This window comes from Notechis scutatus, chromosome 1, assembly GCF_049901735.1.
Source record: "Notechis scutatus isolate UNSWTSFEM ecotype Mainland chromosome 1, rNotScu1.2, whole genome shotgun sequence".
In the NCBI taxonomy this organism is placed as follows: Eukaryota; Metazoa; Chordata; class Lepidosauria; order Squamata; family Elapidae; genus Notechis; species Notechis scutatus.
Window position 1 is genome coordinate 43,649,055 of NC_142009.1, and position 14,138 is coordinate 43,663,192.

The following is a 14,138-nucleotide window of genomic DNA, read 5'->3' on the forward strand; positions in this document are numbered from 1 at the left end:
CAACTATAAAAAAAAACACCAACCCACACAGACACATATTGTTTCCCACCCAAATTCATCAAGGAGTTGGTTGACTTCAAAGTACAACAAACGAACAAACATCGTGTTATGATTTAAATGTACCCATAAGGAAAAGCCACATATTCTTTCAGATTATTTTAAATCAGTTTATTCCGCCCCCCCTCTTTTTTTTATTACTCAGACCTATCAGTGCTAAGCGATGGAGAAAAGAAATTTAATTGTGCTGTTCATTACTTCAAATACTTGTAGATCTCTATTGAACCTTTATGTTATGCTCACATTTTAAAATTACTTACTTTGTCAATGAATAGACTATAACTTGCTCATATAAAACTCTCTGATTTAAACATACATGGCTTTTATTGAAATATACAGTATTTATGTTATTCAGTGGGTATTACTTCATCTGGACCACGGGTGTCAAACTCGATCATGTCACGGGCCGGATTGTGACCTACCATGATGTTTTTTACCTTTGCGGAGCCAGGTGGGTGTGGCCTGCATGTGACATATCCAGCCCATGGGCTGCCAGTTTGACAGGCCTGATCTAGACAAATGGAAAATAAAATAAAAATAAAATTTAAAAGCATAAAATGAAATTAAAACATTTTAAGTTAAGTACTCTGAAAATGATATAGTGGATGTTAAAAAATATTCCTGTTTTCCTGGAAGATCATTCCATAAGTGAGGCAACAGAATGAATAGGGTCCACATAGGGTCTGTATTATTCTTTAATAATCCTAAATTCTTAATTTTTAAAATTAATTTGACCTGGCCTTTTTATTTTTATTTTCAGATCCCGAGTAGATTTACCTTGTTCTCCTTCCCGGCTTGTATGCTCTTCTCAGCCAGCACAGATGCTGTCTATTGAGACTGGTCAGGTAGACCGACAGGCAAGTGGCAGGATGGATGTATCTGCTTCTGTGGAGCATGAAGCTCTCAGTAATGCTTTCCGATCAGTGCCCCTGGCTGAGGAGGAGGACTTTGACAGCAAAGAGTGGGTTATAATTGATAAAGAGACAGAACTGAAGGACTTTCATCCTGGTGCTGAACCAAGCACATCTGGGACAACAGATGAGGAACCTGAGGAACTAAAGCCCATAGAAGAAGGGGATGAAAGGAGGCAACTGGGTGCAGAAGCAGCAGTCAGGCCCAAAATACATGACGGGCGAATCCGAGGTATGCAGCCTGTGGCTGAGGAGGACAGTTCCCACAGAAATGAATTGCAGTGCCACACAGTTTCTGAGAGTAAACATGAGCAGCAACCAGGAAGCCCATCACAGTCCCCTTTATATTCAGCACCAGCTATCCGGCAGCGGAGACGAGAATCTGAGCCAATGGGTCCCGAGAGACAGGTAAGATGTGCAAAAGAAATCCATCTCCTTCATGTTGCCATTGTTTTTTTCATTTTTGTGATGTCCGTTTTAGTTAGTGAAGTCATCACATCTGGGCCATATCCAGATCGAGTGTTATAACACCAGCATCAATAATGCTTTACAGCAATTTCCATTAGAAGTGAATCCATGTGAATTGTTTTTGATGCAAATTAGTCCTGAGGATGAGCAGGGTGGTGGGAGACCTATGGCCCTGTAGATGTTGCTGAATCTTTTATTCTATTAGTTTGAACCAATATGGTCAATGATAAGGGATGCTGGAAGCTATAGTTCAGACACAGGTTGTCCACTTCCGCTATAGAATGAGGTACTGTCAGCGGTGCGATTCAACCGGTGTAACAACCGGTTCAGTGAGCGCGCGCCAAACACGTGCTCTGCATTTAAAAAAGATAATACTTACCTTCAACTGCAGCCCCTATGAATCAAACAACTGAGGCGCGGTAAACCGCTCTGCCGCATGAATCAGCTGTGCTCTAACAAAAGGAAATAAAGCACAGGAAGAGCAGGGGTGGGTGAGCAGGGCTCATGTGCTTGTCGGACCGAACCGGATTGGAGCCAGCTGATCATCAGAACAAGGGGTTTGCCCAAGCCAGTCCGAACCAGGAGAATCCCACCCCTGGGTACTGTAGAATGGAAGACTCAAATTAGACTACATCTGTGTGCTAATTCTGAAATGTATATGTATTATTATGCATGGAATCAAAAGACAATTTGGCCACTAACCTATTCTTTCCTAGACTGAGGTTAGTTGGTTCCTAGGTTGGTTCAGAACAGGCAAGATTTTTTTCTTTCGTATCTTATTCTGAATGCTAATAGTTCTTGACCTGTAACCATCCAGTCAGCACTGAATGAATGCTGTTTATGGCCAGTTCTCCGATTTCCAGCCATCCCAGCAGCCTCATGGTCTAGGTGCTTGGCAACCCATTTCTATTAATGACCAGTTGCCAAGCATTCCCAAAGCACATGATTGCCATTTGCAATCTTCCATGCCAGCTTTATTTTATTTATTTATTATTAAATCTATATGCCACCCATGTTGTCATCCCCAGTGGTTCCCAGAAAGTCAGTGAGGAAGCTAACAGGGAAGGTTGCAGATCTCTGGGTTAAGATTTCCCTACCTGTGTATCCTTTCCCAGGCCATTTGTGCTCTTGCTGGCCATCATATCCCAACCCGCACCATACCTATCACACATGTTATGTACTCTCTTCAACCTGCCCAGTACTTTAGGTGCATCACCTTGTACTCTGTGACCCATGCTGTCCTCCTCACACACTCCCTTGCACCCTCCTTGACCCTCACCATGCCTCTCATGCACTCTTTCAACCATGCACACTGCACTTGACACATGCTTCACTGCTTGCATATCCCTTTGCACCTTTATGCACCCTTCCTGACCTGTGCCACACCTCTCACTTCCCCTCTGCATACCCCTCTGCTATGTCCCATGCTACCTCTCGCGCATTCTTATCATCTTCTCTGATTCATGCAATGCTTCTTACTCACTCTTGAACCCATGTGCTCCCTTCCTGATCTGTGTGATGTTCCTCATGCTTCTTTCCTAAGCTGTGCAATGGCTGTTGTGCAGCTTTATGCAATCGTGCTTTATGACCTCATTTCTTGGCAATGGAGAGTCAAGTCCCAGTTGTCATTGTATGTTGTTTGACTTGGTGACTGGGACAATGATAAAGCTTTTTCAAGCTAGAGCAAGTCACTAGGTGGGCTTGCTATGCTTTTAGTTAAGAGTTATTCCACTTCCTTTTGATGCTACAATTCCTGTGAACTACTTCTTTGGGTAGTTAAGGACCATTATCGATATATTACTAAAACTCTTGTGTCTGTTTGATGCTATGTAATCTTTCATTGGGCGAAAAGCTGCACCATAAGGCAAAACTTTATGAACAAAGGTATTTAAAACGGGCTAATGTACAAAATGCTATACTTTTAAAGAAATTAATTTGGGAAGATTTTGTGCTACTTTGTGCCTGTTGCTCAGTGCCACTGTTGCACTGCTGTGGTTGAGGGAACCAGAAGGAAATGATAAGATTGCCAGACTTCTTGTAACCTTCCCACTAACAAAGTCTTTGCTGGTGGAAAGCTTGCATGGAGAAAGTTAACGGAGAAATGGTGCACCTTCTCTGCACTTGTACTGTGCCAGTCATTTGTGGATTGACATACCGAGGGCCACTTGGGGAAAAAAAAAAGATTCTAAGGAATTCCTTGTTTCTTGATTAAAGAGAAGGCATTGAATATACTGTTCCTTGGCAGCCTTTTCAGTGTCCGGGTTTTGGTGTGTGTGTGTGAGAGAGAGAGAGAGAGAGAGAGAGAGAGAGAGAGATCAGCTGTATTGAGAAGAGAACGTTTCCTGTGTTCTCATTTTATTTACAACATATTTTACGCTTAATGGTAAGCAATGAAAAATATTTTTAAAACTCATTTCTAAACTCCATAGCTATTTGCATATTCTTGGTTCAAAATTGGATTAGCTCATTTCAAAATTGTCCAAAGCAGAAAAGTGCGTCAAAAAAAAAAAAGTGCAAAAGTGGAAGGTGTGTGGAAGAGGGGTAGTCTTATACGGCGAGTATATAAGAAACTCTATATTTTGAGTGGAAATGTTGGGGGTCGTCTTATACGCCCAGTGCGTCTTATACGCCGGCAAATACGGTACTCCCTTCCCACGTTTTGTACTCCCACATTTTACAGCCACTTACTTACCCACTGGGAAGGAAAAGGGAGGGAGGAGATACATTTCTGGTGCTCGCTGCCAACTTCCCACAACGCAACTCAATTGGGAAGCTGTCAGGAAATCAGAAGTTGCTCCTGTTGTCACAGATTTTTTAAATCTACCGATTGATCATTCTTGTTCTCTGTTTAAGTATGGAAGTATGGGTCACATACTGTCTAGTTCTTTATTAAAATAACCTATGCAGAACACTTCAAGAATGTCATATAAATGCTCAGTATTATAGAAAAATATTATCATTACATGTCAGAAATAGCATCTTAAAAAAGTATTGTACATGCCTCCCCAAAGCAAGTTTAACTATTATACTTCTTCAGTAGTCAATCTATTGTGATTTTGTATTTTTATTTGTTTTTTTCTCAGTTATACATTTGTAGCTATTCTCCCAATACTTATCGCTTATTCAATAGTTAAGATAGTTCATATATCAATGTACTGTTGGACCTCTTTTGGAAAATATATCCCATAGTTCATAGGTTTGCTTAGATTCACAGTTGTTTTTAAATAGAGAACTCTGAAAAATATTTAAATGTCTTTAATATCTATGGGTTCACAAATGCATCTTTCACCATAGGAGTGACAAATGAGAGGGTATTGGAGAAAATAAGGAAAATTTAAATAGTGATTATAGATGGAAGTAAGACTAATATGGAAATTATAGTGATATATGATAAATTGGTCTTTAAGTAAGGCTAATATTTCATGTAACAGTTTGCTAGTTGTGCTGTACTATTTACTTGAGAATTTTGGAACCAACTAAGCATGGAAGAGCAAACAATTTGAGAGTCCTCTTAATACTAATATCTTGTAATTTAAATAGATTATTTTCTCACCATTGAGTAAATTTCTTAGTGCTTTCTTCATCATCACGAAAGACATTTAGTAAGAAGCTACAAAAGGAAAAGTATGGACTAATTATTTTTCTATATTTATCTCAAGCATTTAGTGAATTGCTTGATAGTCTCTTAAGATGGTTTCTTTCTGGGTATATCAACCTAGATATATACATCCACAGGAGGTCTGCCTCTTCCACTAAGATGATGAAACTATAAAGAAGTACAATCCATTCTGAAATCTATGTTAGGCAATTGGCATAATAGTACACCTGTAAAAAATTTTTTTTACAGGTTGTTGAATTTAATTAATCCTTGCTGTTCGAACATCTCTCCCTCTCTCTCTCTCCTCTCTCTCTCACCTGTCCATCTAATCTATCCCTCTTGTCTGTCTGTCTGTCTGTTTGTCTGTCTAGACTAATGAACAGCGAAGGATTAAATTCAAAACACCCCTCCTCTCTCAATCTCTAAAATAGAGATTCTAAGATGAACAATTGTTAGTAAAATATGATCAGCAAACTCTTTCCATTTGTGTTCTTGTGCAACTAATTTAATTTCTAGGATTATGGTTTCTTGATGAACTCGGATTACCAGGGTAATCAGTAAATATCAGTAAAGTACATTACTTTGAAATAACACTCACAATAATTTTAGCTTTTTGTTCTTTATAAGCAGAAGTCCCCAATCCCTGATTTGTTAGGAACCAGGCCACACAGGTGGTAGGCGAGTAAGCAAAGCTTCATCTGCACATGTGCAGGATCTAGGTTGCACGCAACCCCTCCCCTCATGAAACAGGTCTCTGGTGCCAGAACAGTTGGGGGCTGCTGCTTTATAGTACTCTGTATCCCATGTAAATTAAGATCAAGCGTACTTTTTGCAGATCTGCAACCAAAAAGGTCGTTTCAGATGATCAAAGGCTTTTTCAGCATTAAGGAAAATAGCTTACCTTTGGTCTTTTGGTTTATCTTGCCAATAGCCTTCAATATGCATCTGACATTTTCTGTCATATACATCTTCAGGACAAAGTCAGGGTCAGGATATATTATCTCAGTTAAAAAAAACATTTATCCTCTTAGCAAGAATTGCTATAAAAGTTTATAATACACATTCAATAATAAAACAGGTCAATATCTTTAAGGAGGAGTCAAATCCATTCCTACTTTATAAATCATAGCAATGAAAATGTTGTGGTTAGCCAGCAGCAGGTGCGGACGGTGGAGAAGAGCGAGGACTCAGATGAGGGGCCAGGACCATTAGGAAGTGGACTGCTGCCTTCAGAGATTGTAGGGGCTGGCAGCAGTGATGAGGAGGTTCCCGAGGAGCCTGTGCCAAGTGCGCGTGCACACAGGATTGATCGTAGGAGAGAGCAGTTACAGCAGCGCAGGCAATTCGGGAGTAAGGCTGCAAGGTAATGGCCCCTCCCTCAAGAGGATAAAAGCCAGGTTTGAAGAAGCGTTTTTTGCAGAAGGCAAAGACGCTCTGAAGCTCAGCCTTGTGGACATCATAGTTAGTATTTGAAAACTCTTGTAAACTAATTCATATCTCTGGGTTTTTGGCAGCCTTGACAAACAACTTGGCAAAGCTCTTTCTTGTCAGAGCTAATTAGTTTACAGCAGCCTTTTATCTATGAAGAAACAGAATTTGTGGATTAAACCTTAAAAGGTGGGGGCTGCTGCCTTTGTCTTGTATTTGCTCTCTTGGAACCAGGTTGGGTAAGAACAGAAAAGTCTGTTTCCAAGATGTGCCTGAGTCTTGTTTGTTACTTGGTTTAAAGGTTTAATCAGAATTTACTGAAAAATCTTATAATATATTGCTGAAACGCCATAACATCATGGAGTTTTATTCATTTTTAAATTTTTAATTGCTTAATTAAAATTCATTTAGTTTTGTCTTTAGTTAAATGTTGATTAAAAAACTTTTTTGTTGATCAGTAATTTTTTTTGTAATATACCATTTAAATGTTCTTCAGTTTCTGCTGGGTCAGATTGCTGCTTTCTGTATAATATTGAAAAATAATGAAATGCTGACTAATGCCTTTCATTGTAAAGACATATTTGGTTCCATCCCAAAGTTATCATTCTTTCATTCTGCTCCTCCTGCAATTGTAAGGCAATAATTTGTCTGCGTTATTACATTGTTCAGATTATCTCTCTGTGATAAGATTCCTCTTTTTATACATTTATTTTTAGTAAATCAGGCTGATTCTGTATTGCTTTTATCTTTTGCACTAAAATCTGAGCCTGCATTTAATTTGTGGCTCATTTCCATTTTTTTCAGATAATTCAATAGGATATCATTTTGTTTTTGCATAATTGTCCTAGGTAATATGTGAGAGCTAAACAGCCCTCTCAAAAATGCTCTATTAGCCTGCCATTCTGTAGTTAAAGAAGTTTCAGAAATTAAATTCAAATGTGTTTATAAAAAATTTGAGTCTTGACATTTAAATAAAGATGGTTCATCCTCTGTGAGAAATTGTACAAGTAATCCTTGAGTTACAACTGTAATGGAGCCTGTCCACCATGGTCATAACTTGTGAGGATTATAAAACTGGCCAGTCACATGACCAATCCAATTTTATGATCTTTTTTGGGTGACTATTAAATGAATGCAACAGTTAAGTGAATCAGTCATTCATTATTGGCATGGTTTTGCCTAAAACTTGCCAGTACATGCCAGTTTTCAGCAAAACATGTGGTCAGGTGACCATGGGATGCTGCAAATGGTGATAAATGCGGCCTGGTTGCCAGAAGTGCAGTCACATGACTGCTGGAAGGAGACAACTATTGAAACTTCAAATCTAAGTAATCTCCAGGTAGTCATCCTCTTTCCTTGTTGGCTTCCTTTTCTTTTTTTTAAATAAAAATATTTGTTACATTTTCCATATATATCTTATTTTCTACTACCATATTCCATATTGATAAATTAATTGTCATAATAAAAAACCTCAATTCTACTCAAAAAAGAAGGCACATGAAGGGATTTACCTACTACAGAAGAACATTTGGAAAATATTTATTTTTAATGTAATTAATATACAAGGACTAGTAACATGGATTTTGTACATCATATTGCATTGCATTACATTCTACTGATGTTTCCTGCTTCCCTTTGCTAAGGGAACCCAGAGGAAATGGCCTATTAAAAGGTGGGCTATAGAAGAAAAACGTGGTAGCATTCAGTAATATACATGTAACCCCATGAATAAATACCATGCTATAAGACATTCAAATTTGTACAAATAAACCCATTGATTTTCTTCTGCCCTTTAAGTACACTTCAGGAGATGTTAAGACAAATTCTTGGAATATAAATTAATATATTAGTGCTAGCTGATTAAGGCCATGAAATTCTGGACATGTTTGAATGTCTGTGTGATGACCCGGGGTGTGGCACAAAGGCAACACAGTCAAATAAGCAAGAAGTGTCTGTTTAATGCCTCCAACTTTGCCCCCAATGTCCAGGTTACCTTCGACTGGAGAAAAAACTCTCCTCTAAGTGGAGGAAATTCAGTCCGAAAACAAAGTACACACAAAACTATAAATAAAAATCCACACAAACCACACTGCAGTAATTAACTTGACAGGGCAGGAGAAAGAATTGCAGACTTGAAAGCCCAGCAAACACACACAGTTGAGAAGACGCCAGGAACCTAGATAAGCCTCAACGATACCAGATAATTCACGATTTGCTCTCAACAACTTTGCTGTGTGTAGCTTCCCTTTTTAAACACTGTGTTCCCAGCTGCAGGTAATGAAGGAATCAGAGCCCTTTCCTCCCCCGTAAGCCACGCAACTCACGTTGCTCCCTTCTCTGTTCCTGCATGCCCTAGGATGAAGAGGGGGTGGGCCTGGATCTTCCTCTGAATTACCTCTCCCTTGTTCTACCTCTCCCCTGCTCTGTCCAGCTGGCCTTTGCCCTTCCCCAGTTTCTTCCACAGCCAACAGAGCCACACTCCCACTCCCTGTCAGCTGCTCGGCTTCCCCCTCCACATCAGATTCCAACAGGGGCATGACAGTCTGTATCATTCTCCAAATTTTTACAACTGATTAGAGAGGGATCTCTCATCTATGCTTTTCTTTAGAGAAATGTTGTGAACTCATTGTTGTCAACTGATGAATAGTTGCCAATGGTTTTTAACTTTGTATTTCTTAATTTTCACCAATAACTTGATGAGAGAACCTCTTTCAGACCAAGATAAAAACAAAAGGGCCATTGTTTTGTCAGGGAAGGATGTATTTGTTCACCGGTATTTTATTGCAATACTTTTTCACTACATTAAGTTTAAACCTACAATTTGCTTCCTGCAATAGTAAAACAATAAATGAGAGCTGAAGCAACATTTGTGACTTTGACAGCAATCTTCTTCTAAGCTCTTCAAATAATGAGAACTAACTGGCACAAAACATTTTATTCTACGTTGTTTTGGTGATTAAGGCTAAATTTTGTACAAAGTACTCTATTCCCAGATTCCAAAAATGCTTTGTTGAAATGTTCACTTCCTTCACCCAGAATGCTTAAGCAGATACGAGAATGTCTGTCTTTCTTTGGTACAGAATTGGTATATAATACAACTCATAATAATATTGTCTATATTGCATAAATAACATAAATTATATAATTTACAGCAGTTGCATTATGCTGAAAATGCAAAGCACAAGATTCACATCATTTGCACGATGAATCACAAGTACACTTGTTCTCCTTGCCCCATTGTATGTATATCTCTGCCCTTTGCTCTCTTTTTTCTTTCCCAATTTGAGGAAGGGAGCCCTGTCCTGTTGTTTGAGTCTAATACCAGTCTAAAGAACTTACAGATTCTCTTTACAGCCTTTTATTCTATAAACCCTTATGTAATAAGGTAAATATCCTGGGGAATACATTTGTTTGATGCAGCTGCATACTATCTGAATCCCTTTGGTATTCATCAGGTCTTCAACATGAGCAAGCAACAAATGAAATTTTGTTATTAGCAATTTTTGCAAGTCTTTTATAATTTACACTCTGACCATGGTAATACTAAACTCAGAAATAAATCTCTGTTAATGTTTGGAAATAACAAGAAACCAGAATTCAGACAATTGATTTTTGGCTTATGTTTTCAATCTGCACTATGAAAGTTAGAAAACTGTAAAATATTTGCTCACAAGATAAATTAGGAACTCTGGCTTTTCTTTTCTTTTTTCTTTTTTTTGCTAAGGTAGCCTCTGAGTTCAGGATTTAATCTTACTAAATAGTCATTATTCTATAGTAAAATTCAGTTGAATAAAAAAAATCAATCTGTATACAATTAGGAAGATTTGGTGCCTGATTATGGTGCACTAATATCAATATCTTCAATTTGTAATGAAGTATTTCTGATATTTAATGAAAGATTCTGACATATAATAACAAAAATATCTAATGTTCAGTGATCTGAAGTTAGCCAATATCATTATTTTGTTTACTTTAACAAAATATTTTAAATTAAGATATAAGAAGAAAAGAAAGGCAAAAAACTAGATCTTTGTTTTTTCAATGTAACAGTGGACAAGAAAAATCTTATTTGGAGCATTATGAACTTGAAACAGCTTGTGTCAAGTTTAAAACAGCTATTTTGAGCATGAAATTGACTGTTTTACTCATTTTGGAATTTTTGTGTTTCAATTTGAAAACAGTTGTCCATATATTTATTTATTTGTTTGTTAATTTAATAACTTTTTCATAACTTTAATTTAGGAGCTTTTAGTTTCATAATAACCATTTTCTCCCTGCACAGCATCAGTCCTATGAGATTGGTTGTAATGAGAGGAAGAGAATGACTGAGCCAGTCGTTCAACAAACTTCCATGGTTAGGATGGACAGCCTGTTTCTGTTGTAATTGTAGCATGGGTTTTATAGATCAAGATCTGAATGTGTGAAAAGTTTTAAATATTGATTTGAATTTTGAAGCTGTTTTATACCTAGAAGCTAAACTATAGTTTAACAAGCCCAAAACTGTATTACAATTCTTCAAGTGTTATTTACCCAAGAAGGAAGGAGAACAGGGTCACTCAGGAGAAGCCAAGATCTCAGTGTCTGTACAGAAGAACTTCACTGGGTATAAAGGTGATTTAGATGATTTAGATTTATACATTAAATTTTATACCTCGTGATAAAAAGAATATTTCTAGGAATAATTTTTCATTGCTGGCACAATAGCCTTAGTTCAGATAGCTTATGTAGGCTATTAATAAGTTTAAAGATGACAACTTGTTAGAGATTGACAAGTGTTTATAGGAGTATTCGCCACATTCTTTGAATGTTATATATCCCAATTAAACGAAATATATGATTTTAGCTAATTTATCAAAGTATTGTAGCTATATGGTTATATGTACCAGAAGTAAATCATATACACAAAATCAACTGATTATACTAAAACATCAGTCTTTTGGCTCAGCCAGCCTCACCCTAACCCTATCAACTATTTCCAACTTGAAATAAAAATGTCTTCTGAAGAGGCCAACTTTCCTATATTGCAGCTTTGAGCAGTGGTTAGAGTGCAGTACTGTAGGCTATTTCTGCTGACTGTCAGCAGTTTGGCAGTTCAAGTCTCACCGGCTCAAGGTTGACTCAGCTTTCCATTCTTCTGAAGTCGGTAAGATAAGGACCCAGATTGTTGGGAGCAATATGCTGACTCTGTAAACCGCTTAGAGAGGGCTGTAAAGCTCTGTGAAACAGTATATAAGTCTAAGTGCTACTGCTATTGCTCTTGTATTCAGAAGCTGTGTCAGGCCTTGCCTGAATCACTGGAAATTCAAGGGGACACACTTTCCCGCTATTTCAACTGTTTCTTTTCTTACATGTTAGGAAAAGTACAATAACTGTTACTCCTTGCACCTGACATACAGCCACAGAAGCATGGTATTTTTTCCTAATGGTCTTGAAACAGTTTAATCACATTAGGAGAAACATTAGGAGCAAAGATTCCTAACAGGTCATGTGCCCAAAATGTAGCATGTTGAAAAAAAGAGTAGCCTTTTACTTCCTTGTTAATCTAAAACAAGAAAGATGAACACTGAAAAGGAAGAGAAAGGATGGATGTGGGAAGCATTTCTCCATTAATATATTTATAGTTATGTAACCCTGTGCCTAGGTATGGGGTTCAATTTCTGAATTCTCCTTACCATTTAGAGGTTTTTCGAGCTATTCAGTTGAAACTACCTACCTGTAACTTAAACCTGTGATTGCTTCTCTATTCTGTTTTCAATCTAACTATATGCAAAACTTTACCATTTTTATAGGGGTTACTTTCTTTTCCCTTGATCAGTTTTAACTTTTAAGGGTTAGGGTTCTAACATTGGTTCGCTTACAGTCAATATGCAAAAGCACGTGATGATTAGAATTGGACACAGTACTTAAGGTACTGTTGTTAGCCGGCAGCAGGTGCAGATGGCTGAGGAGAGTGAGGACTCAGATGAGGGGCCAGGACCCATTAGGGAGTAGACTGTTGCCTTCAGAGATTGTGGGAGCTGGCAGCAGCGATTAGGTTCCCGAGGAGCCTGTGCCAAGTGTGCGTGCGCACAGGGCTGCTCGTAGGAAAGAGCAGCTGCAATAGCACGGGTGACTCGGGAGTAGGGCTGCAAGGTAATGGCCCCTCCTTCAAGAAGATAAAAGCCAGCTGTGAATCAGACGTTCTTTGTGGGAAGCAAGAACGTTTTGAAACTCCAGCCTCGTGGACATTGCAGTATCTTAAGTTGGTATTTGAAGACTTGTGTTGTAAAATATTTCTTACCTGTTATTCTTGGCAGCCTTGCACAGTTTTGGTGAGGCTTGTGCTTATCAAAGTTAATTAGTTTGCAGCAGCCTTTTAACCGGGGACTTGTAAGAATAATTAAAAGGTTTCTGTTCCCTTTGGTTTGTGTTTGTTTTATTGGGAAAGGGTTTGGGTCAGAACAGGTACAGAACCTGACCAGAGTAGAATAAAAATATTGCTTTCTGTTTGGAAGCTATTTTAAATAGAGCCTGAAAATTACACAGCTGATTGATTCTGACTGACTTTAAAAAGCTAAGGGTTGAGTCTGATTAATATTTAGGTGAGAGACCACAATGAAATTTCAGGACAAAGCAGTAGGTGAGCACTTCTGTGTCATTGCCAAAAAAGCCTCAGTGAGGTATTGGTGAACTCATAGGAGTCAAGCTTGATTAAATGGAAGCATAGCTTGATTTAAAGAAAGCATAGCTTTAAACATACTTATATTTACTCTTTTTGCTGCAATTTCATGCTGTGATTCATATTCTGCTCTAATGATTCATATTGTTAAACTAAGTTCTCCAAGCTTAAAGTTGTGCATTTGATTTCATTTTTCTAAATTAAGAAATCATGTTTGTACTGCTTTTCTAATTTTCCAGGCTATTAAAAATCATTCTGAATTTTCTTTATATCTTTTAGGTCTTAATTAGAGAGCTTATTTGATGTAGCGGTTAAGGCACCAGACTAAAAATTGGGAGACTTAGTTCAACTCTTACCTTAGGAACAAATCCAGTTGAGTAATGTTGGACCAATCACTTCCACTAAGCCCTTGGAAGAAGGCAATAGCAAACCACTTCGGAAATCTTGCCAAGAAAAATCCAGGGACTTGTCCAGGCAGTTACCAGGAATCAACATTGACTTGAACATTCCCCCCCACCCCCACCCAGGTCTTAATTATTCCATCTAATCTTGCAACATCTGCAGTTTAGTAAGATTTTCCTTCCAAATCATTAGAAAAAATATTGAGCGTGAGCCCAGAACCAAACCTCACTCAATTACACCACTCAATTATTTTCTTTATTTTGGAGTCATTAAGCAGTCTTTGGAAATAGTTCTCCAGTAGATTGAGCTAATGATTAAAAATTGCCCTACAATACTTTGTTTCTCACATATATAGCAATTGTTAATTGATTCTGCAAGTTTATTGAATACTTGGTCCATTTTTCTATCAGCCTCAAACTTGAGATGCTGCCTATTCTCCCATGAGCTTTTCAGAGCATCAAGAAGTGGGAGGTGCTTCAGTCTCTTCTGGAAAGGCTGGGCTTAAAACTCCGGGACGCTCCTCCTCCTCCATGGGACACCTCCTTAGCGTCCCCAGTTTTAGCTCAGCCTTCGTGGTAAGAGGTTGTGCGCTCCCTGACTGGAACGGTTTCTGATT

At 38.1% G+C, this 14,138-nt stretch overlaps 1 protein-coding gene across 4 annotated transcripts in view; it reads left to right on the forward strand.

Moving 5' to 3' along the window:
* TTBK1 (tau tubulin kinase 1) overlaps positions 1-14,138 on the forward strand; it is a 112,183-nt gene that overhangs the window by 63,358 nt on the left and 34,687 nt on the right. For all 4 annotated transcript variants that reach the window (XM_087962600.1, XM_087962604.1, XM_087962606.1 and 1 more), the window contains one exon: positions 818-1,376. In XM_087962600.1, the coding sequence (XP_087818726.1) occupies positions 818-1,376 (559 nt within the window). The remainder of the gene's footprint in view (positions 1-817; positions 1,377-14,138) is intronic.